The sequence below is a fragment of the Caretta caretta genome, chromosome 5, assembly GCF_965140235.1.
Source record: "Caretta caretta isolate rCarCar2 chromosome 5, rCarCar1.hap1, whole genome shotgun sequence".
Classification (NCBI taxonomy): domain Eukaryota; kingdom Metazoa; phylum Chordata; order Testudines; family Cheloniidae; genus Caretta; species Caretta caretta.
In genome coordinates, this window is record NC_134210.1 from 30,534,396 (window position 1) to 30,559,041 (window position 24,646).

Sequence of the window (24,646 nt, forward strand, 5' to 3'; positions counted from 1 at the left end):
TGCAGGATTGTAAACCTGAGTAGTTAAGTCTAGCAGCATGTACATTATAAACATAAAATAACTGGGCCAAATTCTATATTAATTTACACTCTGTAAAATCCCACTGATATCAGTAGCATTGTATAGGTTTTAAAGCAGCACAACATTTGATCCACTGGTTCTAGTATCGGTGCAGTGTGGTATAAAGGAGTAAGCACATAGCTGTCTTAACTATTCATGTACTGTGTAGTTTGGGTACATCACTTAGCCTTTCTGATTCAGTTTCCCTAGCTATAAAATGAGGACAATCTATTTCACAGGGTACTGTGGATTAATTGTCTTTTAATGTTTGTAAAGTTCTTTGTACATGTAAACCACTAATATTTATTTGGCATAGTATGTTGATGATATGGTTGCAGCTTTAGTTTTGAACTTCAGCAGAAAATTCAAATTCTTACAAGATTGCCCGCTATTCTATTTAATAACATTGCCTCTGTTTTCTGACATTTAAATATCATTCCTAGAAATGTCACTAAAGGTACTAGAGAGACAAGATGGGTGAGGTAATATCTTTTATTGGACTAAATTCTGTTGATGAGAGAAACAAGTTTTTGAGCTTACACAGAGCTCTTATTTGGATACTAGTGAGAATGATTTTTTTAAATGGTTCTCATAGGTGCATATGAAATAGCACATCTAGAAAAATGTCTGCAACACTTTCTGGCTTATTAATAAAGATAAGTGAAATATTATATGTAAAATCAGCTATGTCTAAGTTGGATAGAAATTCATTTTAATTTGCAAGACTAATTTGATTTGAAGATAAGACATATTTTGCTCACATTCACACCCATGCAGTCCCTTTGACACGTGAAATGAATGAGGGCATAGGTGCTGGAACTTGGGGTGTGGGGGGTGCTGCAGCACCCCATGGCTTGAAGGGGTTTCCATTACATACAGGATTTACAGTTTGGTTCAATGATTCTCAGCACCCCCACTATAAAAATTTATTGCAGAACCCCTGAATGAGGGAAGAATTTGGTTCAAGTAGTACAAATTCTTAAATCAATGTTAATTTTATATATAATAAATACTGGGTGATATTTTCTAGAAACAAATGAATCACACCAGTGAAGCAAATATGAAGAAAATCAGCGTGGCAAATCTTGATAAACTTTTAGATGACTTCTCACAGATAGAAAAGGTAGGTAACAAAATTAAGCTGAAATGGTTCTTTGTTAACACTTTGTGACATCTTTTTAAATGCTTTTTTTAGTGAAATTGTCTTCAGTGTGGCATCTGCAGTTGTCATACTTGTGGAATGTGCCCCCTAGTGCCACAGAACTTCAAAATCTGTTGCAAAGTAGTGCCTATTTGTGCCACACAATATCCTCTCTCATCACTGAATGTTTGGAGCCAACGCTGTAAAAAGGCTGTCGTACAAACATAATCCTGGATCTGACAGTGGATCAGACATCTGCCCTGCATAGCAATAGAATGGGCTATCTTCAGCTTTAAACCCAGCAAGTCAGGGATAGCTGGCACCAAAGACTTCAGAGCCAGGTATATCAGATCTATAGCTGTAAGGCCAGATTTCTAAAGATATTTGAAAATCCCACTCGTAGCCTATCTGCATCTTCAGGTGCCAAAATACCTTTAAAAGTCTTGTTCATGGTGCTTTATTCACCAATGAGCATCAAGACCTCATTGGCACAGGGAACACCTCAGAGAAGCGGCCCCTCTGGTACCAAAACTTTATCAGTGCTGAGGCCACTTTGGCTTCTAGATAATATGACAGAGCAGCTCTCACCAGCACCAGTTGCTAATATTAAGTAAGCACTTACTGGTGTGTTGGTGCATTGGTGCTAGACTCCTTCAGTACCAAAGAGCTTTTTCCGTTGGAACAAGTCATGCAGATACTTTTTCCGTGCAGGAATTGTCCAAGGAAATTGCAGCAACAGTGAGGACCTCTTTTAAGTATGATCTCCTAAGCATCAAGCAGTTCATTTTAAGGATGTATCACTTCCTCAAAGATTGCACACTTTCAGAGATATTACTGCAATTTTTATTTAATTAGAACGACTCAGCCCAAGTTCCTAAGGGATTGTACTGCTCACTAGATTCCCACAGTGGGAATATGCAGAGGCCACCTCAAGAGAAAATAATGATTTTCCATAAAAACTGTGGTTATACAACAGTGTTGTCTCTGCATATTCACACTACCTGCCCACCTTGACTCTTCCTCAGAATTCTACTCATATGGGGCCTTCATCAACTCCACTGAAATTAAGAGGGATTCCCATTGAGTTCAATGGGAGCTGGATCTGGCCCATAATGTTCTGGAGTTTAGTGGAAGAAATTGAGTCAGTAGAGCTACACAGCCCTTTTATAACGACTGTCATTATCATTACCTTCCTCTCCTCTTTTCCAACACCAAGGTTGGATAGGGCCAAGATTATGAGCAGATGCTGTCCACATCAGTTTTGAGTTACTATTTTAGCCTACTGAGGGGGTTGCCTGGATGGTTTTATATATACCACTCTCTCCTGGGACATCCATGGCTTCTTTCACCATGCACTCTTCCATAGAGAATAATTTTAGGGTGTCAGTATGAGGTTATTTTAGCAACATCTCCAACCATTGTAGTTGGCACCTTCTGATGATTGTATTTAACTACTGCACTTTGAGTCTTCTACAGATGTCATCATTAGGCATGACAAGGTTAAGTAGACACGTATGGCACAGGCCCCTCATTTTAAATGTGTGCAGCTTTTACTCCAGACACTTAGTCTGTACCCATGTTTCCTAATTGTAAAGTAATATGGACACATGGGTGTATATAATCTGGTTTTAGCTGTCGTGGACACTGATTTAAGATTCCAATTGTTTTTATTCAGGCACACAAACATTCTGCTGGCGTTAGCGATCCACTTGTTGATGTCATCATCCTAATGGCTGTCATGTATTATGATGGAGATCAAGTAGCAAAAGCTGTCCACTTGGTCGATGTCTACACCAATCATGACTAGTTTAGCCTATTTCTTTGATTTTTTGATGTTACCATTAGTTTGGTCTTTTGTCATTCTTTTTTAATCCCCGTTCTCTGACTGCTGTGTACGGGTTGGTTGCAACTTTTTGGTTGTATTCCTCCAGAGGCATTATCACTACAATATCGCCTACAAGGTCAAGGTGATTGATAATTTCCCCCCATTATCATCCAACTTCCATCAGTACTACCGAGCGTGTTGGACAAGATGTTTTCTAAATATAGAGCAAAAACCTTGGCTTGAATATTTAGTTCTGCAAGAAGGAGCTTACAGAGCCCGAATGGATTCTGCTTCCCAAAGATTCCCACAGCTCTGCAGCTTGGACGGGGACATCCCTAAGCTTGAATATGGAGAAGCAATACTCTGAAAGACCATTTCCATAGTAACCATTATCAGAGAGGAGCCTAAACCTTTAATTATCTACAATGCAAGCCTCTAACACCTAACTTCATTTCTTTACGGCTAAATCATAATGGCAGTATAATAGACCTGGGAGGGAGGCACTGAACTATTCTGTAAACCTCAGCTCAATGTTGTTGGTTTTTTGTTTGGTTTGATTTGGGATTAGTTTTTTGTTTGGTTTTTGTAACTTTCACTTGAAAAACCAGAGATTTAGATTGAAAATTTAGAACAAAAGGATTTAATTTAGCATTAACCTACAGATATTTCAATATTTTTTTGAAGAAAATATGCGAAATTAATGGAAAGAATAGCCTTCTGGATCTTCAGCTGGAAAAATGTAATAGGTTATTAACATTAAGCCAATCGAAGGAAGACTCAATAAAAGAGGGTAAGCATTATTTTAATGCTTAAAAATACAGTTCTTGTATTTGACAATTCAAAAAATAATTCCACTATCTTCCATCATAAAATGTACAATAATAACTTAGTAAGGAATGTAAGATATCCTATTAATAAAGCAATTTTCTACAAGACTTTGGAGCCAATCCAGTCAGATGTCCTATTTAAATGTATGGTAGACAAGAATGTTGATTAATTCATAACAGACTCAATATCAAAGGTAGAAGGCCAAGGGGAGACGATTACAGTAATCATGAGAAATAGCCAAGGCATGGACGAGAGTTTTAGCAGTACAGATAGTCAGGAAAGGTCAGATTTTGGTAATGTTAAAGAAGCGGTGACAGAATTTGGAAAGTGGGTGGATACAGAGGAAGAAGTAAAAAGAAGAGTTGAAAATTACTCCAAGCTTTCAAGCCTGGGAGACTGGAGGGGCGATGGAGTTGCCAGTAGCAAAGGAGAAGGATCTGGAAGAAAGGTAATTTCAGGTTAGGAAAAGTTTGAGAAGGTGGTGGGATGTTCAAGAGGAGATTTTCAGAGACATTTGGTAATGGTGAGAGTGGAGAAGGGGAAGATATCAAGGGTATAGACAACAGACGTTAGCTGCTCCCCTGATAACTAGTGAAGCAGCAAACATTTAGCACAATATTGCTTTTTTTATGTAGGCAAAACTCCCAGTGGGCCCACAGTTAATTGTCAAGGTGTTTTGTTTTTTTTTTAAATCAATCACACAGGTATAACCATATGGAAAATTTGTCAAGATATGTCTTACAGACATGGTCACATTAAGGCATAATTCTTGGGATTGGGGATTCTTAATCACAAGTGGTTTACACTCAAATAGGGGTGGAGCAGCAAGCATTGGTTCAGTCTGCAGCTAGTTTCTCTCCACTGCCTTGCCAACTGGGTATACTGACTGGGTTGCCTCATTTGTGAATATCACCAAGGATTCAAAATGAAAGGAAGACAAGAGCCGTCCAGGGGTGTTGGAAAAATATTATTAAAATATAATAAAAATTTCCACAAGATGTATGCAGCAAAGGTTTTCAAAATGTGCTTGGACTAGAGCCCTGCACGGGATTTTTAAAATCCTACTTCCACCCGCTCCTGCTATTATGACAGAGAGTCCTGCTGGACCCATGGGATCCCAGTCCCTCTGAGGGCTCTACACTAGTCTTGTGCAGGACTCTACCTTGAACCTAAAGGATGGTATATGGGCAACAAGTTTCCATCATTCTGAGTGGAGAGGCAGAACCAGTCACTGAAAATGGAGGTAGGAGTAAAGATGTGGATGCTCTCCCTCTATGGGTCATATTTGAAGAAAGTTGGTTTTCCTTGGGTCCTAATCATAAAGCATTGAGATGCAGTATGTAATCTATTTTTTAGCATGAATAAACATTATTTCTGAAAATAAGTCTGTAGGACACCCAAATAAGACACAATTTAAGGGACTGGGATTGGAAGTAAGTAAAGAAGAATTACATGATTCCTGAATAAAGAATGCAATTGTGTTCTGTAAATTATAGGTGGAGCTGAGAGCGCCACCTATTGTTAAGATCACTTGACACTAATTATGAGACCCTGTTTTTACTTGCTCTGCCAAACTTACTGTGTGTGTTGAAATTTTCCACGTAGTGTGTCTGCCTCGGGTTGAATTCTTTTAGAAATTTTCAGCAAAAATGGTTGAGCTCCTTCTCAAAATAAGGTGAGGGGAAAACACATAACTTTAGACACATTAAAAAAAATCTTACCACCTTTTTTGGTGAAAAGCTTTGTCGTCTCCATGCTTTGGAGCAGGCACTTCAAATTTGGCAGTGGGGGGTATCCTTTAGCATCAGAGGTGTGCCTTTTGTTGTCTCTTTGAAAATTCTCCAAAATTTGGCCAAATTATGAGCCTCTGAAAATCTCAGTTCACAGTAGAGACAAATCTCAGTAGAGACTTGGAAGTTTGACAGGTAATTTTTCTGAAGAGTCCTTCTGTACAGAGCATATTCGAGTCTGGTACTGTAGGCGCTGAACAGGACTTTTCCTGCAATTGCTGCTTCTGGCTTCTGAGGATGCTGTGGTAATGGGCACAAGAAATGAGAGCAAGGAGATTAGCTGTCTTTCCTGTGCTCTCTATGCTCCCCGTACTGGCTGCCAAGCAGTGTGAAGAGGAGGATGAAGTAGCCTACTGAAATGCAGGGGCTGGAAATTCAGAGGTGTAACGGAGGGAATAGATTGGGTGAAGGAGCCTAGGGGAAGACTGGGAGAGGAAACTGGAAGCTTAATCTAGCTCCTTGTGTACATCGTTGTTAAAGTCTTTGATTTCATGATCACATACTATTTGTTTCCACACGACCCCTACTTCATTCAGTGCAAAGGATGGATGATGCTCTGGAGTTGTATCAGGATTGTACAGTGAATGAGGTTTTGGTCTGTTGGACCCCCTGCCTTATTTGTTGCAGATGTTGGAAGATATACTGCGAATGACAGAGGATTGCAGGAAAAGAAAGGATGGCCTCAGACACAGGCAACCTTTATTCTAGCATTTCCTGACTTCTGAGTGCTTGGTTTTGCAACCTTAATATTCTTTTAATATAGTTTTCTGTGTGTAGTTTCTAAACAGTATGAGTTTTTTAAAAGAGGCATGCACACAATATCTAATGAGGATTTTATATTTTAACATATTACAGGAGAGCCATCTTGTGTTCACATGTTAATATTGCAAATGTTTGCAAAAACTGAATAATTTTTTGCTTATAAATATGTTCTAGTTTCTGAAATTATTTACCAATAAGAAATGGCCAGTTTCCCAAACAAATACAAATTGTATTTTCATAGTGGTTTTATTTAAGATGCTGTGATGGGGTATTTAAACCTGCACTAGCATGGAAGAGGATAAGGAGCTACTTTGGGCTGGAGTAGCCCTGCCCTGTCACACCTGCAAATGGTGCCAGGACTGGAGGAGGAGTTAAAAAGAGATAATTCCACTCAGATGGGGAACCCTGGAATGGGAACAGACTGTTGAGCTTTTCCAGCCCAGGAGAGGGGACTGACAGCTTGCAGGGCCCCTGCCCTCCAGGAAGGAGGGTGCAGAAATCCTGAGTTGAAGGAGAAAAGAACTGGAGCCCAGTGAACTCTAAAGTAGATACTTCAGAGGGGCCCTTGGAGTATCAGTAAGGGAGGTCCATATGCTGGAGGGAGCTGCTTTACCTTTCTCTTGTTTAACTCCTTTTGCTGGCTATGGGCTGTTTAGTGGCATCACTCGGGACACAGAGAAGGGATCAGACAGTCTCAAGGCCCCAGTAAGAAGGTGAGTGCTGACATGCTAAAAAGATGACCTGCGACACCTGTTGGGATGGGGGTGGAGTAATTGACTTGTGTGTGTGCACTCCCCATGTAGCCTAAAGGGGGTGCTCACCACAGAAAGATTTGTAACAGATGGAAAACTGGAACAAAGTACAGAGCTGCATACTCTTTGAATTTCTCCAACTTTGGTCTGGATTATAAAACACATGTTAATATCTGATATCCAAAAGGGGAAAAGAGAGATTGGACAATAAAAAAACCTTATGTTTATTTAGGAGCTATGTCTAAATTAATCCTCCTTCACCTTCTACTTAATAGCCAAATTTAAATTCAATTAAGAAGAAATGGAAGAATATCAGAAACAATATCTCCATTTAAAATAAATTTGATGAAATTGGAAGATGCATTTAGCCTTCATCTGTTGGTATTTCCAATAAAATGTGAGACTTAGAACACACAAAAACTATATAAATTATCAAGATACTGGTTCCTCTCGTCCTGTAATCTTTAGAATTAATAATCCCACCAGTGTCATTGTATATTACATTAAAAAAAACTATATTAATTAAACATTAAGGTTGCAGAGTCAAACACTAAACGTTAGGAAATGACAGAATTCGAATAATAGCATCATAGAAGTGTAGGACTGAAAGAGACCTCAATAGGTCATCTAGTCTACTCCCCTGCACTCAAGGCAGGTCTAAATAATAACTAAACCATTCCTGACAGGTGTTTGTCTAACCTGTGTTTAAAAATCTCCACCGATAGAGATTCCCCAGCCTCCCTAGGCAATTTGTTTCAGTGCTTAACTATCCTGACCACTGTTCCCTCTAAGCTGTGTGTGTGTACGTGCACACACACAGATTCTAAACCCCATGCACACGGTGAAACACCGTGCGCACAAAAATTTGCACAGAAGAAATTTTTTACGCAAATGGCCTGTCAAAAATTTGAGGGAACATTGATCCTGACAGTTAGGAAGTTTTTCCTAATGTCCAACCTAACCTTCTCTTGCTGCAATTTAAGTCCATTGTTTCTTGTCCTATCTTCAGAGAACAGTTTTCACCCTCCTCCTTGTAATAACCTTTTATGTACTTGAAAACTGTTATGACGTACGTACGTCCTGTCCCCCACCCAGTATTCTTTCTTCAGACTAAACAAACCCAATTTTTTCAATCTTTCCTCATAGGTCATTTTTTCTAGACCTTTAATCATTTTTGTTGCTCTTCTCTGCAAAATGGGAATAATAACATCTTACCTCACAGGGGCGTTAATATAAATTAATTAATGTTTGTGAAACACTCAAATGCTACAGTAACGAGTGCCATAGAACAGTCCCTGAGAAACTTAATAATTCTGTACTCATAACAGGTTTCAGAGTAACAGCCGTGTTAGTCTGTATTCGCAAAAAGAAAAGGAGTACTTGTGGCACCTTAGCCCTGGTCTACACTAGGACTTTAGGTCGAATTTAGCAGCGTTAAATCGATTTAAACCTGCACCCGTCCACACAATGAAGCCCTTTATTTCGACTTAAAGGGCTCTTAAAATCGATTTCCTTACTCCACCCCTGACAAGTGGATTAGCGCTTAAATCGACGTTGCCGGCTCGAATTTGGGGTACTGTGGACACAATTCGATGGTATTGGCCTCCGGGAGCTATCCCAGAGTGCTCCATTATGACCGCTCTGGACAGTGCTCTCAACTCAGATGCACTGGCCAGGTAGACAGGAAAAGAACCGCGAACTTTTGAATCTCATTTCCTGTTTGGCCAGCGTGGCAAGCTGCAGGTGACCATGCAGAGCTCATCAGCAGAGGTGACCATGATGGAGTCCCAGAATCGCAAAAGAGCTCAAGCATGGACTGAACGGGAGGTACGGGATCTGATCGCTGTTTGGGGAGAGGAATCCGTGCTATCAGAACTCCGTTCCAGTTTTCGAAATGCCAAAACCTTTCTGAAAATCTCCCAGGGCATGAAGGACAGAGGCCATAACAGGGACCCGAAGCAGTGCCGCGTGAAACTGAAGGAGCTGAGGCAAGCCTACCAGAAAACCAGAGAGGCGAACAGCTGCTCTGGGTCAGAGCCCCAAACATGCCGCTTCTATGATGAGCTGCATGCCATTTTAGGGGGTTCAGCCACCACTACCCCAGCCGTGTTGTTTGACTCCTTCAATGGAGATGGAGGCAATACAGAAGTAGGTTTTGGGGACGAAGAAGATGATGAGGAGGAGGTTGTAGATAGCTCACAGCAAGCAAGCGGAGAAACCGGTTTTCCCGACAGCCAGGAACTGTTTCTCACCCTAGACCTGGAGCCAGTACCCCCCGAACCCACCCAAGGCTGCCTCCTGGACTCAGCAGGCGGAGAAGGGACCTCTGGTGAGTGTACCTTTTAAAATGCTATACATGGTTTAAAAGCAAGCATGTGAAAGGATTACTTTGCCCTGGCATTTGCGGTTCTGCCTTTGCAAAAGGTTTCTGGGGAGGGCAGCCTTATTTCGTCCTTCATGGTAGGACACTTTACCACTCCAGGCCAGCAACACGTACTGGGGAATCACTGTAGAACAAAGCATTGCAGTGTATGTTTGCTGGCATTCAACCAAAATCCGTTCACGCGGTGGGAGGAGGCAAAATGCGACCTTGTAACGAAAGCACATGTGCTATGTATGTAATGTTAACAGCAAGGTTTACCCTGAAAGAGTGTAGCCACTGTTTTATAAAATGTGTCTTTTTAAATACCGCTGTCCCTTTTTTTTTCTCCACCAGCTGCATGTGTTTCAATGATCACAGGATCTTCTCCTTCCCAGAGGCTAGTGAAGCTTAGAAAGAAAAAAAAACGCACTCGCGATGAAATGTTCTCCGAGCTCATGCTGTCCTCCCACACTGACAGAGCACAGACGAATGCGTGGAGGCAAATAATGTCAGAGTGCAGGAAAGCACAAAATGACCGGGAGGAGAGGTGGAGGGCTGAAGAGAGTAAGTGGCGGGCTGAAGACAGGGCTGAAGCTCAAAGGTGGCGGCAGCGTGATGAGAGGAGGCAGGATTCAATGCTGAGGCTGCTGCAGGACCAAACCAGTATGCTCCAGTGTATGGTTGAGCTGCAGCAAAGGCAGCTGGAGCACAGACTGCCACTGCAGCCCCTCTGTAACCAACCGCCCTCCTCCCCAAGTTCCATAGCCTCCACACCCAGACGCCCAAGAACGCGGTGGGGGGGCCTCCGGCCAACCAGCCACTCCACCACAGAGGATTGCCCAAAAAAAAGAAGGCTGTCATTCAATAAATTTTAAAGTTGTAAACTTTTAAAGTGCTGTGCTTAAAGTGCTGTGTGGCATTTTCCTTCCCTCCTCCACCACCCCTCCTGGGATACCTTGGTAGTCATCCCCCTATTTGTGTGATGAATGAATAACGAATGCATGACTGTGAAGCAGCAATGACTTTATTGGCTCTGCAAGCAATGATTAAAGGGAGGAGGGGAGGGTGGTTAGCTTACAGGGAAGTAGAGTGAACCAAGGGGTGGGGGGGTTCATCAAGGAGAAACAAACAGAACTTTCACACCGTAGCCTGGCCAGTCATGAAACTGGTTTTCAAAGCTTCTCTGATGCGTACCGCGCCCTCCTGTGCTCTTCTAACTGCCCTGGTGTCTGGCTGCGCGTAACCAGCAGCCAGGCGATTTGCCTCAACCTTCCACCCCGCCATAAACGTCTCCCCCTTACTCTCACAGATATTGTGGAGCACACAGCAAGCAGTAATAACAGTGGGAATATTGGTTTCGCTGAGGTCTAAGCGAGTCAATAAACTGCGCCAGCATGCCTTTAAACGTCCAAATGCACATTCTACCACCATTCTGCACTTGCTCAGCCTGTAGTTGAACAGCTCCTGACCACTGTCCAGGCTGCCTGTGTACGGCTTCATGAGCCATGGCATTAAGGGGTAGGCTGGGTCCCCAAGGATACATATAGGCATTTCAACATCCCCAACAGTTATTTTCTGGTCTGGGAATAAAGTCCCTTCCTGCAGCTTTTGAAACAGACCAGAGTTCCTGAAGATGCGAGCATCATGCACCTTTCCCGGCCATCCCACGTTGATGTTGGTGAAACGTCCTTTGTGATCCACCAGAGCTTGCAGCACTATCGAAAAGTACCCCTTGCGGTTTATGTACTCGGCGGCTTGGTGCTCCGGTGCCAAGATAGGGATATGGGTTCCATCTATAGCCCCACCACAGTTAGGGAATCCCATTGCAGCAAAGCCATCCACTATGACCTGCACATTTCCCAGGGTCACTACCCTTGATATCAGCAGATCTTTGATTGCGTGGGCTACTTGCATCACAGCAGCCCCCACAGTAGATTTGCCCACTCCAAATTGATTCCCAACTGACCGGTAGCTGTCTGGCGTTGCAAGCTTCCACAGGGCTATCGCCACTCGCTTCTCAACTGTGAGGGCTGCTCTCATCTTGGTATTCATGCGCTTCAGGGCAGGGGAAAGCAAGTCACAAAGTTCCATGAAAGTGCCCTTACGCATGCGAAAGTTTCGTAGCCACTGGGAATCGTCCCAGACCTGCAACACTATGCGGTCCCACCAGTCTGTGCTTGTTTCCCGAGCCCAGAATCGGCGTTCCACAGCATGAACCTGCCCCATTAGCACCATGATGCATGCATTGGCAGGGCCCATGCTTTCAGAGAAATCTGTGTCCATGTCCTGATCACTCACGGGACCGCGCTGACGTCGCCTCCTCGCCCGGTATCGCGTTGCCATGTTCTGGTGCTGCATATACTGCTGAATAATGCGTGTGGTGGTTAATGTGCTCCTAATTGCCAAAGTGAGCTGAGCGGGCTCCATGCTTGCCGTGGTATGGCGTCCGCACAGAAAAAAGGCGCGGAACGATTGTCTGCCGTTGCTCTGACGGAGGGAGGGGCGACTGACGACACGGCTTACAGGGTTGGCTTCAGGGAGCTAAAATCAACAAAGGGGGTGCCTGTACATCAAGGAGTATTTCAGGCAGGACTGCACGGAGGGTTCCAATAAGAAATGGTACACCTAAGTTATCGTTGTTATTGGAACAAGGAGGTTAGCCTGGCCTCTGATTGATACATGGCTAGATTTACCTCGCTGCACCTTCTCTGTGAGTGACTGCAGTGTGACCTAGAGGAATGAGTCCCCTAGACAGGGGAGGAGGCAAATGAGTACAAAACAAATCTGGTCTATTTCTTGTTTTGACCCACTCCATCTATCTTTTACATCTTTGGCTGGCAGCAGACGGTGCAGAAGGACTGCATGCCATCCACATCTCATGGCTGCTCGGCAGAAGATGGTACAGTACGACTGCTAGCCATCCCCATCTCTTGCCTGCCTGGCAGAAGATGGTGCAATACGACTGCTAGCAATCCTCATCTCTTGCCTGCCTGGCAGAAGATGGTACAGTACGACTGCTAGCAGTCCGTATCGCCTGCCCGCTCACCATAAGACGGTTCAATAGGACTGACTGCAGGACTAAAGAGAATGACCTGGTCAAGTCACTCCAAATTTAGTCCCTGCGCCCATGTCTGCCCAGGCGCTCCCAGCCGACGCGGCCAGGAGCACCTCGGACACGATGAGGACGACTACCAATCGTATTGCACCGTCTGCTGCCAGAAGGCAAGGGGTTGCTGCTACTGTGCAGCAAAGCCGTACCGCGTCTGCCAGCACCCAGGAGACATAGGGTGACGGTTACCTGAGCGGGCTCCATGCTTGCTGTGGTATGGCGTCTGCACAGGTAACTCAGGAAAAAAGGCGCGAAATGATTGTCTGCCCTTGCTTTCACGGGGGGAGGGAGGGAACGGGGGGCTGACGATATGTACCCAGAACCACCCGCGACAATGTTTTAGCCCCATCAGGCATTGGGATCTCAACCCAGAATTCCAATGGGCAGCGGAGACTGCGGGAACTGTGGGATAGCTACCCACAGTGCAACGCTCCGGAAGTCGACGCTTGCCTCGGTACTGTGGAAGCGCTCCGCCGAGTTAATGCACTTAATGCACTTAGAGCATTTTCTGTGGGGACACACACACTCGAATTTATAAAACCGATTTCCAAAAAACCGACTTCTATAAATTCGACCTTATTCCGTAGTGTAGACATACCCTTAGAGACTAACCAATTTATTTGAGCATGAGCTTTCGTGAGCTACAGCTCACTTCATCGGATGTGATGGCCCAACCTGATGATCACTTTAGATAAGCTATTACCAGCAGGACAGTGGGGTGGGAAGAGGTATTGTTTCATATTCTCTGTGTGTATATAAAGTCTGCTGCAGTTTCCACGGTATGCATCCGATGAAGTGAGCTGTAGCTCACGAAAGCTCATGCTCAAATAAATTGGTTAGTCTCTAAGGTGCCACAAGTACTCCTTTTCTTTGTACTCATAACAGGGCTTGAATGATGTGCAATAATGCAGAATGGAGCCACAAACTGAATGATGAGAAAATGAAATATTGCATAGCTGCTCCTTCAGTGAGCACCATTCATCCTGTGCACTGAATGAAGGGGCCGCTTTAAAAAAAAATGTGAAAATGTAATTAAAGACTGTATCATAATGCATATGCACAAAGCAGCCAAATTAAGATTTTAAGGTTACCTTAATTTTGTCATTGCTTTGCTGTTGGGTGCTTAACTTCACAACCTTAACATTCTTTTAATGCAGTTTTTGTATGTAATTTCCTAGGTTTAAAAAAACCCCTGAAAAAACAGAAATTCTATCATGTTAGCACCATATTTACACCCACTTGGTCCATCAGCAGGCTTGGAACCTTTAGATCTAAAGAAATCTCTGCTGCTTAATCTAACAGAGTAACTGGTAGAAGTAGTAGGTTGTCATTGTTTTATGTGGGTCAAGCACTAGTTAGATGAGGCACACGTTTGCCAGTGGATTTCACAGGTATTTATTGACAGCAGAGGAATGCTGACATTTAAGGAGCCTTGTTCTGTTCAAGAGTTTGAGGGCAGCATACTTTAAGAGTTGTAGGCTCTTCGTCCTTGGCCTTCCATTATGTTTTTGTCCCAGTCTTTGTCCTCCACCCCCACCGCACTTTGGCTCCTCATCTAAGTCTCATTCCCCTTCCACCAGCCCCCTTGATTCTGTGTCCCGGTTCCCTGGTTTAGGGTCCCATTCTTCTCCCAACTGCTGCCTCTTGGTTCACAGTTTCAGTCCCTCCCTGGTTTCTCATCCCACTTCCCCCTCTACCTATCCCCGCCTAAGTCTCCACCATGGCACCATGCCCCAGTTTACCTCCTCCTCTACATTCCAGTCCTCCTCCTCCTTGCTGCCTAGGCTCCAGCAGTTAGAACACAGGACAGACAGCCTTCCTGCTTTCACTTCCTGTGCTTGATGCCCCAAGAAGCCCCTGGTATTGTGAATAGTTCTCTGAAAACATTCAGTCAATGTGCAGCAGTCAAAAAAACTAACAAAATGTTGGGAATAATTAGGAAAGGGATAGATAATAAGACAAAGTATCATATTGCCTATATATAAATCCATAGTATGCCCACATCTTGAATACTGTGTGCAGATCTGGTTGCCGCATTTCAAAAAAGATATATTGAAATTAGTAAAGGTACAGAAAAGGGCACAAAAATGATTAGGGGCATGGAACAGCTTTCATATGAGGAGAGATTAATAAGACTGGGACTTTTCAGCTTAAAAATGAGACAACTAAGAAGGGATATGATAGAGGTCTATAAAATCATGACTGGTGTGGAGACAGTAAATAAGGAAGTGTTATTTACTCCTTCTCATAACACAAGACCTAGGGATCACCAAATGAAATTAATAGGCCGCAGGTTTAAAACGAACAAAAGGAAGTATTTCTTTACACAGTACAGTCAACCTGTGGAACTCTTTGTCAGAGGATGTTGTGAAGGCCAAGACTATAGCAGGTTTCAAAAAATAACTAGATAAGTTCATGGAGGATGGGTCCATCAATAGCTATTAGCCAGGATGGGCAGGGATGCAAAACCATGCTCAGAAGTGTCCCTAGCCTCTGTTTGCCAGAAGCGGGGAAAGGGTGACAGAGGATGGATCACTTGAGGATTACTTGTTCTGTTCATTCTCTCTGGGGCACCTGCCATTGGCCACTGTCAGAAGACAGGATACTGAGCTAAATGGACCATTGGTCTGACCCAGTATGGCCATTCTTATATTCTTATATTGCAAGGAAATTCCTGTTCATCCCTGTTTGGATTATGCCCCATACAAATAGAATCTTCAGAGAATTTAGCTGCCAAACTCTAAAAGGTCTCTACTGAACATGTGCAAATTAAGATTTTCAGAGGCTCAAAACTTGGCCAAGTTCAGGGAGATTTTCACAGGAATGGCAAAAGACACATCCCTAACATCAGCATGACCCCTCACTTCCTGGCCAAATTACAAGTCTCTGTTCTGAAGTAGGGAGGTGCTAGAGCTTCTCAACAAAAAGAGTTGTAAGAATTTTTTTAACATGGCAGAAAACAATGTATTCTTCCCTCATTTTGTTCTGAGAATTGTCTGAACTATTTTTACTGAAGTTTTCATTAAACAGAATCACATTGAGGCAGACACCTAGTGTGGAAAATTTCTGTTCAAACACTTAACATTTGGCAAAGCTTTAAGTGACTGAAAACAGGTTTGTTCTTACCATGGACAGTGTCGGGAAACCTGACTATAGATGTCATTGCCTGCACTACCTATAATAGGTATAACATAGATTTGTACATTTGGAAAAGTCTGTAACTGAACACTGAAATAGTTGTAAGATTGTTTTTCCTTGAAGTACCTGCTACCTGTTACAAAAGACCACTCATTGTTAAATAAGATATTTATGGTTGTTTTCAGTTCTTAGAGTGGAATCCTAAAATGAAAATAATGAAAAAATTATTGAAAAATAATATATTTATATTTCTTTTTGTTTGTTTAGAATATGCCACTCTCCAGAATGTGATAAAAGGTCTAAGACAAACAATTGAAAATCAGTGTAACCTGAGAGGTAAAAAAAACAAACACACAAAATCCTCTAAAGTATATTGCATTATATTTTAGAACAAATATGCATCTACTGAATAAACAAGGAGATTCCTAATTCACATGTAATCCTTTTGTTAGACCAATCTTTAACTGCCAATCAGAAAACACAACAAAATTAAATTAAAAAAGAAACAAACCTATCATTTCATATGTACCTAAGTTTAAGTGTGTGATACACAATAAAGGTCTTTTCCTGCAGTTCTACACATACAAAAATTGCTTTATCTTCAATGGGAGTTTTGCCTGAATGAGGATTTATATTCTGAATTTGTGGTTTGTTTTTTATTTCTTAGCAGTGCAAGAAATCTTGCAAGAAATCAAGGTAGTGTAAATCACTTTTTTTAAGTGCTCTGTAATCCAGCAAAGCACTTAATCATGTGCTTACACATGCATTAGTGCTTTCCTGGGTCAAGGAAGCCTAGGCTTTAGTTTGATAATGTTCTTAAAATGCAGCTATCATCCAGAAATACTTTGATCTAGGTAGTTATTATTAGATATTATTTTGAAATTAAATGATAAATATATTTGTCATGTTTTGTCTTATTTTTGATACACATCATAATTAGAAGCAGATGGTTATACTCATAAAGATGTTGATTTCTGTGAAATCTCTGCTTCTTCTGAATTGTTACTTGTGAAATTCACCCTGTATGAAGGGCCAGCAGAAACTATGTTCTTGTTAAGTGCTCCTTGAGCCTGTGCATTTAAGTGGTACTTAGGCCTTGTGCTGGGAAGTGAATTTTCCCTAGAATGAATGCCATCTCTCTTTCACTTATTAGTTTCACATTAATAAAAGTATGATATCCAGTTCTAATCAGCTCATCTTGTATTCTGTCAGTTTGCCCAATATTTTGCATTTACAGGTTTAAATTTTGCTTAGTTCTAATTATCTGCTACTGGCTTATAAACCATTTATTCTATGTTAGTACGTCTGAATTGTTCAATACGGTTTTTAATTTTTCTGTGATATTGACAGTCTTAGAGACATTTCCTCCATGCTTTTTTCTCCTTGTGTTTACTTCATGCCCTCTCTCCATATTTACCCTACAACTTTGTTTATCTCTAGAACCTTGATATCATCTGCTATGCCCATTCCAAATACTCCCCCAGCTTCTCATAATGCTAATAAAATATTACACCCCTTCAGGAAAATGCTGATAGAATGTATATCATGTAAATAGACTCCCTGAGGGAGTACTTCTGCTGTCCTTCAGAAATGGTGATTTCTTTCACCCATTTTAGAAATCCTCCTTGTGCTGTTTTAACTAAGTCATCCTGCCTAATTCATTTACTGGACAGTGTCAATCTTGAAGAATAGAATGCAGTGAGAGAAAATTGTCCAAATTTGAATTTTTGCCAGTCATACATTAATGTCACAAATTTTACTGCATGTGCATAGTCTTAAAAATGATTGTGTGTGTGTATTGAGTTTCTTAGTTTCTTTCTGTGTACTATTTTTATGGAAAGATTTTTTTTTGAAAAAAGACTCCACAGTTTTCAAATGTCCTTGTAGTCTTAGTCTCTGGTCTCCAGTTTGATGACCTTGATTTGTTTCCAGTATCAACTTTTAGCAACAAAAATGTCTACAAGTATGAAACCAAAAGCTAGAGAAAAGTATTAGCAGATGATTCAGATCTAACAACCCCTGCCTTCTAAAAGAATCATGACCATCCAAATTTGTGAATTTTTGAATACATAACTCATAATGCAGCGTTTTATGTTGATGACAGCTAAGCAAAATAGATTAAAATATATATATATATATATATATATATATATATATATATATATATAAAAGCTAAGAGTCTGCTCAACGCACATCAACTAATAAGAAAGGATCAAATCCTGCAAGACACTGCGCCATCTAATTTCCATGGGAGTCAGACATTTAAACACCTTTGAGGATCTGGGCCTCTGAGTGTCTCCTGTCAGCTACTGAGCAACCTCAACTCACATTAGCCTCTATGGGACCTATGAGCATTCAGCATGTAAAAGGAGGTGCTCTGCACCTCTGCCCTGTTCCTCCATAATTCCTACTGAAATCCATGGGAATTTTGTGTGGGAAACAGCCTTAGGACTGGTGGCTTAAAGGGCTTTCATTACCCAAGTGAAAGTGATTCAGCTCCTCTTATTGAAGCTTCACTGTCCCATTTACCATCTGTCTGGGAGGTAGGTTGGCCCTCTTTTTAACAAATGAGCCAGGACTCTAAAGTACGGATTCTCATTTGTTCTAAAGCCACTTTACACCACTCCAGCAGTGTAAAGGACCTTAAAAGGGTGTATATATAATTTACTCCCACTTTATGGCTCCTTTACACTGGTGTAAAGTGGCAATAGTATCTATGAGAATCAGCCTTAAATAAAAAGAAAAGGAGTACTTGTGGCACCTTAGAGACTAACAAATTTATTTGAGCATAAGCTTTCGTGAGCTACAGATCACTTCATCGGGTGCATGCAGTGGAAAATACAGTAGGGGGATTTTATATACACAGAGAACATGAAACAATGGGTATTACCATACATACTGTAACGGGAGTGATCAGGTAAGATGAGCTATTACCAGCAGGAGAGAGGGGGAGAAAAAAAAAAAAAAAGAAAAAAAACCCCTTTTGTAGTGATAATCAAGGTGGGCCATTTCCAGCAGTTGACAAGAACGTGTGAGGAACAGTATGGGGGGAAAATAAACATGGGGAAATAGTTTTACTTTGTGTAATGACACATCCACTCCCAGTCTTTATTCAAGCCTAACTTAATGGTGTCCAGTTTGCAATTAATTCCAATTCAGCAGTCTCTCGTTGGAGTCTGTTTCTGAAGTTTTTTGTTGTTGTAATATTGCCACTTTTAGGTCTGTAATCGAGTGACCAGAGAGACTGAAGTGTTCTCCGACTGGTTTTTGAATGTTATAATTCTTGATGTCTGATTTGTGTCCATTTATTCTTTTACGTAGAGATTGTCCGGTTTGGCCAATGTACATGGCAGAGGGGCATTGCTGGCACATGATGGCATATATCACATTGGTAGATGTGCAGGTGAACTAGCCTCTGATAGTGTGGCTGATGTGATTAGACCCTATGATGGTGTCCCCTGAATAGATATGTGGACACAGTTGGCAACGGGCTTTGTTGCAAGGATAGGTTCCTGGGTTAGTGTTTTTGGTGTGTGGTTGCTGGTGAGTATTTGCTTCAGGTTGGGGGGCTGTCTGTAAGCAAGGACTGGACTGTCTCCCAGGATCTGTGAGAATGATGGGTCGTCCTTCAGGATAGGTTGTAGATCCTTGATGATGCGTTGTAGATCCTTGATGATGCGTTGGAGAGGTTTTAGTTGGGGGCTGAAGGTGATGGCTAGTGGCGTTCTGTTATTTTCTTTGTTGGGCCTGTCCTGTAGTAGGTAACTTCTGGGTACTCTTCTGGCTGTGTCAATCTGTTTTTTCACTTCAGCAGGTGGATATTGTAGTTGTAAGAACGCTTGATAGAGATCGTGTAGGTGTTTGTCTCTGTCTGAGGGGTTGGAGCAAATGAGGTGGTATCGTAGAAGCCTTAAATAAGAATCAGGTATCTTCTGAGATTCACTGACAGGATATAATCTTAAAGCCTTGGTGGCTATCACTAAATTCTTTCTAGGAATTAAGACACTATCCTTAGCTAAGAGATTTGCTGTCTAATTAAAGGCAGACTGAGGGCCAGAGTCCTATTTTGTAAAATGTTCTCTAAGGCTCTAGGATCTGATTGCCCCAAGCAAAAGACATGTTAATTAGCTATCAGGTTTTTCTAATCTTCTGTCATACAGTTCCCACTATAACATCTTTATCCATAAAAATAAGTGTTAACATCCAGAGGCAATGAAACATCTTAGAAGGGCATGACATTTTAGTAAGGTTTGTTTTGCCAAATAAAGTTTAGAAGTCCTTTCAACTTGGCAAGTGTTCACTAATTCCATCAAAAGGGATTAATTCAACAAGATTTACTCAATACTGCTGAAATAAATAAGGCTTAATAACATAATGAACTATTAAATCCATATCAATTATAAGGCTTGAACTCATAAAGTGGACCTAGAAGATCGCTGAACTGATTAATAGGTGATTATAGGGTCTAGAATTTCTGGCAAAATAACATGTATCATCCGTATGAAGAGTCAGTTTGTTATTTCTCTTGCCTGTTGAAACTCCATGAAAATCCTTTGCCTGTATTAGGTTTTTAATAATGGTTTGTTCATAAATCCAATAATACGGGGCATAGACAATCTGAGTTGTGATTTTCCCCAGCCTAAAAATACTACTGAAAATATTGGGGAAAAAACAAGGTTTTCTGAGGTGAAATATAAATCGCTTACACTATATGATTCACTTCAGAAGCAATCCCTAAGACACAAAAAGGAACACATACTATTCAAAATGCAAAGATTGCATTTCTATAAGTAAAACACAAGTATGCTATAACTGAGTCCCTAGCCAACTAAGTAGTTAGGCCAATCACTCTTTTGTGTCTGTCCTTAAACATTACTATACTTTTACCAAAATAATTTGCTCTTTCAGCACCTATGCTACTAAGTTTGAAACAAATTTGTTCAAATGGAAAGGTACCATGCACAAGTTCTGAATTTTTCAGTTTTGCCTTTGTGTGGTTCCCGTTCTTTGTTGTTAAGCAAATGAAGCCAGATTTCCAGAGACTGTAATAATAGTGTTCTTTGCCCAGTGGTTCTCAAACTTTTGTACTGGTGACCCCTTCACATAGCAAGCCTCTGAGAGCGACCTCCCTTATATAAAAAAAGTGTTTTTAGTTTATATTTAACACCATTATAAATGCAGGAAACAAAGCAAGGTTTGGGGTGGAGACTGACAGCTCGCGACCCCCCATGTAATAACCTCATGACCCCCTGAGGGGTCATCCCAGTTTGAGATCCTCTGCCTTAGCCTCTCATCTGTCAACTCTCTCCAAAATTTCCAATTGTTTTTGCAAATTTATTCCTTCTTTGTAGAATCCTTTGTTCTGCAGAATGTGTGCTGTATTTTGATCAAAAACCTCTTCTGTTTCATAAAATGTCAACAGACTTACAGTAGTTGGATGCAAGTGTAGAGACACAATATTACTGAGAGTTCCAACAACAGTTATTGGGAAACTCAGTAGTAATCTCCCCTTTTTCAACCAACCAACCACCCACAAAGTTGATGATGGTTGCAGAATTTCTGAACTTCCGCACTGTGCTTTAGGATTGTGTTAGGTGTTACTTCTTTCTCAAGAAGGTTTAAATATTGTGCTGAACATTCATACCTCAGAAGTTTAGGACAATTGTATCTGAGAGGTTCCTTCATTATTTTAATTTTATTTTGTTGTCTGAGCAAATGGCAAAGAGCTTCATGTCGTACTTTTGTTTGTATTCTTGGATGGCATACTCTGCGATTTGGACAATATTCTGCAGTTTTCATTTTAGATGTAGTAGAAACAATAATGTTACATATGAATGCATTTTTCCCTTTATGGATGGTTGAAACCATTGTTGGGTCATTTCCCATATTTGACCAAACTTCCTGTATTAATGTCAATGTTGAGTCTTTTAGTTTTCCATTTACTATTTCTTCTAGTTTTTCACCTGCAGCATACAGTAGCAGACCTGTGAGTTCACATCTGTCAGGAGGAATACATTCAGGGTGAAATGCTTCAACCATTTCTTTATACTACTCATTTTGTGCTATGTCGAAAGCAATGTTGTCATAAAAGTGGGTTGCAATTTTCTTTTCTAGTTCAAGTCTTTTCCTTTCTGTTTCCACAGGTGTCCACTAATTGTGTGTTCCTCATTTGCTGCAAACCCAACCTGAGACATATACAGTCTGATTTTCAGAAATTCTGAGCACTCATGATTAAGGCTACAATTTTGTCATTGAGGTCATGGAAGTTATGGAATCCATGAGTTCCAGAGACCGCCGTGACTTCCTTCCCACAGTGGCTGGGAGCTGCAGATTCTCCCCGCTGCCCACTGTGGCCAGGAGATTAACTAAGAGCCCCCAGAGCTCCTAGCCACCACGTGTGGTAGGGATACCCCGCAGCCCTCGGCCACCACGGGCAACAGGGGCTCCCGGAAGGTCCAAGCCACCGCAGGCACCAGGAGACCCCACAGCTCCCGGCCTCCACAAGTGGCAGGGGGGACCCTGCAGTTCCCAGCCACTGTAGTCAGCAGGGGGGACCTGGGAGCTCCCAGCTGTGGGCAGCAGGGGGACCCCGGAGCTCCGAGCCACAGGCAGGGAGACCCTTTAGCGCCGAGCCCCCATGGGTGGTGGGGGGCCCTGGAACTGCCCAGCCGTCACTGGGGACTCTGCAGCTCCCAATTTTCTCATGGATATTTTTAGTAAAAGTGACGGACATGTCACGGGCTTCCGTGAAGTTTTCTTTATTGCCTGTGATCTGTCTGTGACTTTTACTAAAAATATCCATGAGAAAATCTTAGCCATACTCATGATTGCAACTGAACTCGAGGGAACTGCAGATGCTCAGCACCTCTGAAAAATCAGGTCCTGGATGCTTCAAGGCACCCAAAGTTAGTGGGCACTCTCTGTACCTTAGTTTTTCATCTGTAAAACTGGGATAATAATACTTCTCTACCTCACAGGGGTGTTGTGATGATAAATTCATTAATTTTTGAATTAATTCAAAGGCTCTGAGATGGAAAATTGTGAGGAAGTTTATAATTCTGTATTCAGTGCAGGATTTGGATGGAGTTTAGTAAGTAAAGAATGAGGCCACACATTGAATAATGCAGGTAAAAAGAAACCTTGAACCGTGCTTCAGTTCACTCAGTCCAGTCCAGTCTGTGCACTAAATGACACAAAAATAGGATGAGCACGTGTAATTAATGTTTGTAAATGAATATGTACAAGGGGGCAAAAATAAGGTTACATGGACAACCTTAATTCTGGTATTTCCTAAATGTTGAGTACTTAACTTTGCAACCTTAAAAATGTTCTTTTAACAGTTAATTTTTATATGATTTAATACAGCAGCACCCCAGAGGCCACACTCAGTACTGGGGTCCCACTGTGCTAAGTGCTGTACAAACATCTGTAAAGACTTCATTCCTGATCCAAAGATTTTAGCATCTAAAATTCTGATCAACTAAATCAATTATTATAAGGTTCTTCCAAATTAATAAGACTGAGACAAATACTATAAATAAACAATAATCGTGCTTTTAAAAGAGTTTTAAAATGTATTAGAAACCACAAAGATGTAATAAAAGGGTGTGGTAATGGAATCTACTACTAAATAAGAAGTTTTATTTTAAGGTTCAGATGGATAATAAAAATACATACAAAAGTATTTCCTTATTCTGACTGTTGTTCAAAAAAATGAAATCTCATCAATTCCATCTGATGCAATATTTTATTTATACAGATGAAAATGAAAGGCTGAAGAATAATACCCGTCTCTTGGAAGAGAAATTAAAGGTTCATGAACAGGTGAGACATGACTGGGCAGTCTGTATTCAAAGCAATAGGGCTTATATATCTATATTTCCCTTGACTGGAGCATCTCAAGCAATGGTTTACAGGTTTTCATGTTCTCAGGGGCATGGTATTGAACTTTGGGGAAATTCTATGACCTCTGTTATATGGCAGGTCAGACTAGGTGATCACAATGGTCCCTTTTGACTTTGGAATCTATGAATCATTCCTGAAAGGGCTGTGGCTGAACTGAATTATTCTTTTAATTTATCTTATTATTGCTCTTCTGAAGCTGATCTTGCACATAAAAACAGATGAGCAGCTGTTTAAAGGTCAGATCAGTACAGATAAGAGGTGATGTTTTGGAGAGCCAGGGTAGGTCTTGTAAGGTGCTGAGCACTCTGGCTCAGTCCAGCAAAGTACTTAAATATGTGCTTTCCTTTAAAGGCACTTAACTTTAAATTCAAATACTCACATGTTTAAATTTACAGGAATATAAGAATCAAATTGACAAACTTGTGACAGAAATTAAAAACAAAGACGAAGAATACAAAATGGAATTAACAAAGGTTCATTGTGACATGAGCAGAAAACGTAAGTTTTCTGAATGCTGCACTAAGTTTTAATGATGCTGAGATATGACATATCCAAATCAAAATCACCAGCTGTTTATATATGTTCTGTATCTCTTTTTCACTGTTTCATATTGTTCAGGAAACTTATAGGTAGCACATTTTGTACCTATTTGAGACCTTTTTGTAGATAATTTAAAAGCAAAGTTTCTATAGACGTCTAAGACCCTCTGAAAAGATATTCCTGCCTACAATAAGGGATAAGGGTGAGTTCCACTTAACAACAGATTATATTTATTTGTTTAATTTGAAATGTATTACTTGTAAAATATTGAACTCTGTGTGTGTGCGTGTGCGTGTATACATGTAACCCTTCTGCCCATCAGAGTTGGCAGCAACAAAGGCTGGGTTCAATATCTAGGGGTTCCATTCCAATAACACAATGCAAAATCGACTTGAGCCCCCACCCAGTGATCTGAGACAAATATATACCAGCCC

At 41.3% G+C, this 24,646-nt stretch overlaps 1 protein-coding gene across 1 annotated transcript in view; it reads left to right on the forward strand.

The window, feature by feature from the left end:
• Positions 1-1,096: 1,096 nt before the first annotated feature.
• Positions 1,097-24,646, forward strand: part of CCDC152 (coiled-coil domain containing 152) — a 37,671-nt gene continuing 14,121 nt past the window's right edge. The window contains exons 1-5 of the mRNA XM_048851694.2: positions 1,097-1,183; positions 3,711-3,816; positions 16,035-16,103; positions 23,527-23,591; positions 24,068-24,170. Of these exons, the coding sequence (XP_048707651.1) occupies positions 1,097-1,183; positions 3,711-3,816; positions 16,035-16,103; positions 23,527-23,591; positions 24,068-24,170 (430 nt within the window). The remainder of the gene's footprint in view (positions 1,184-3,710; positions 3,817-16,034; positions 16,104-23,526; positions 23,592-24,067; positions 24,171-24,646) is intronic.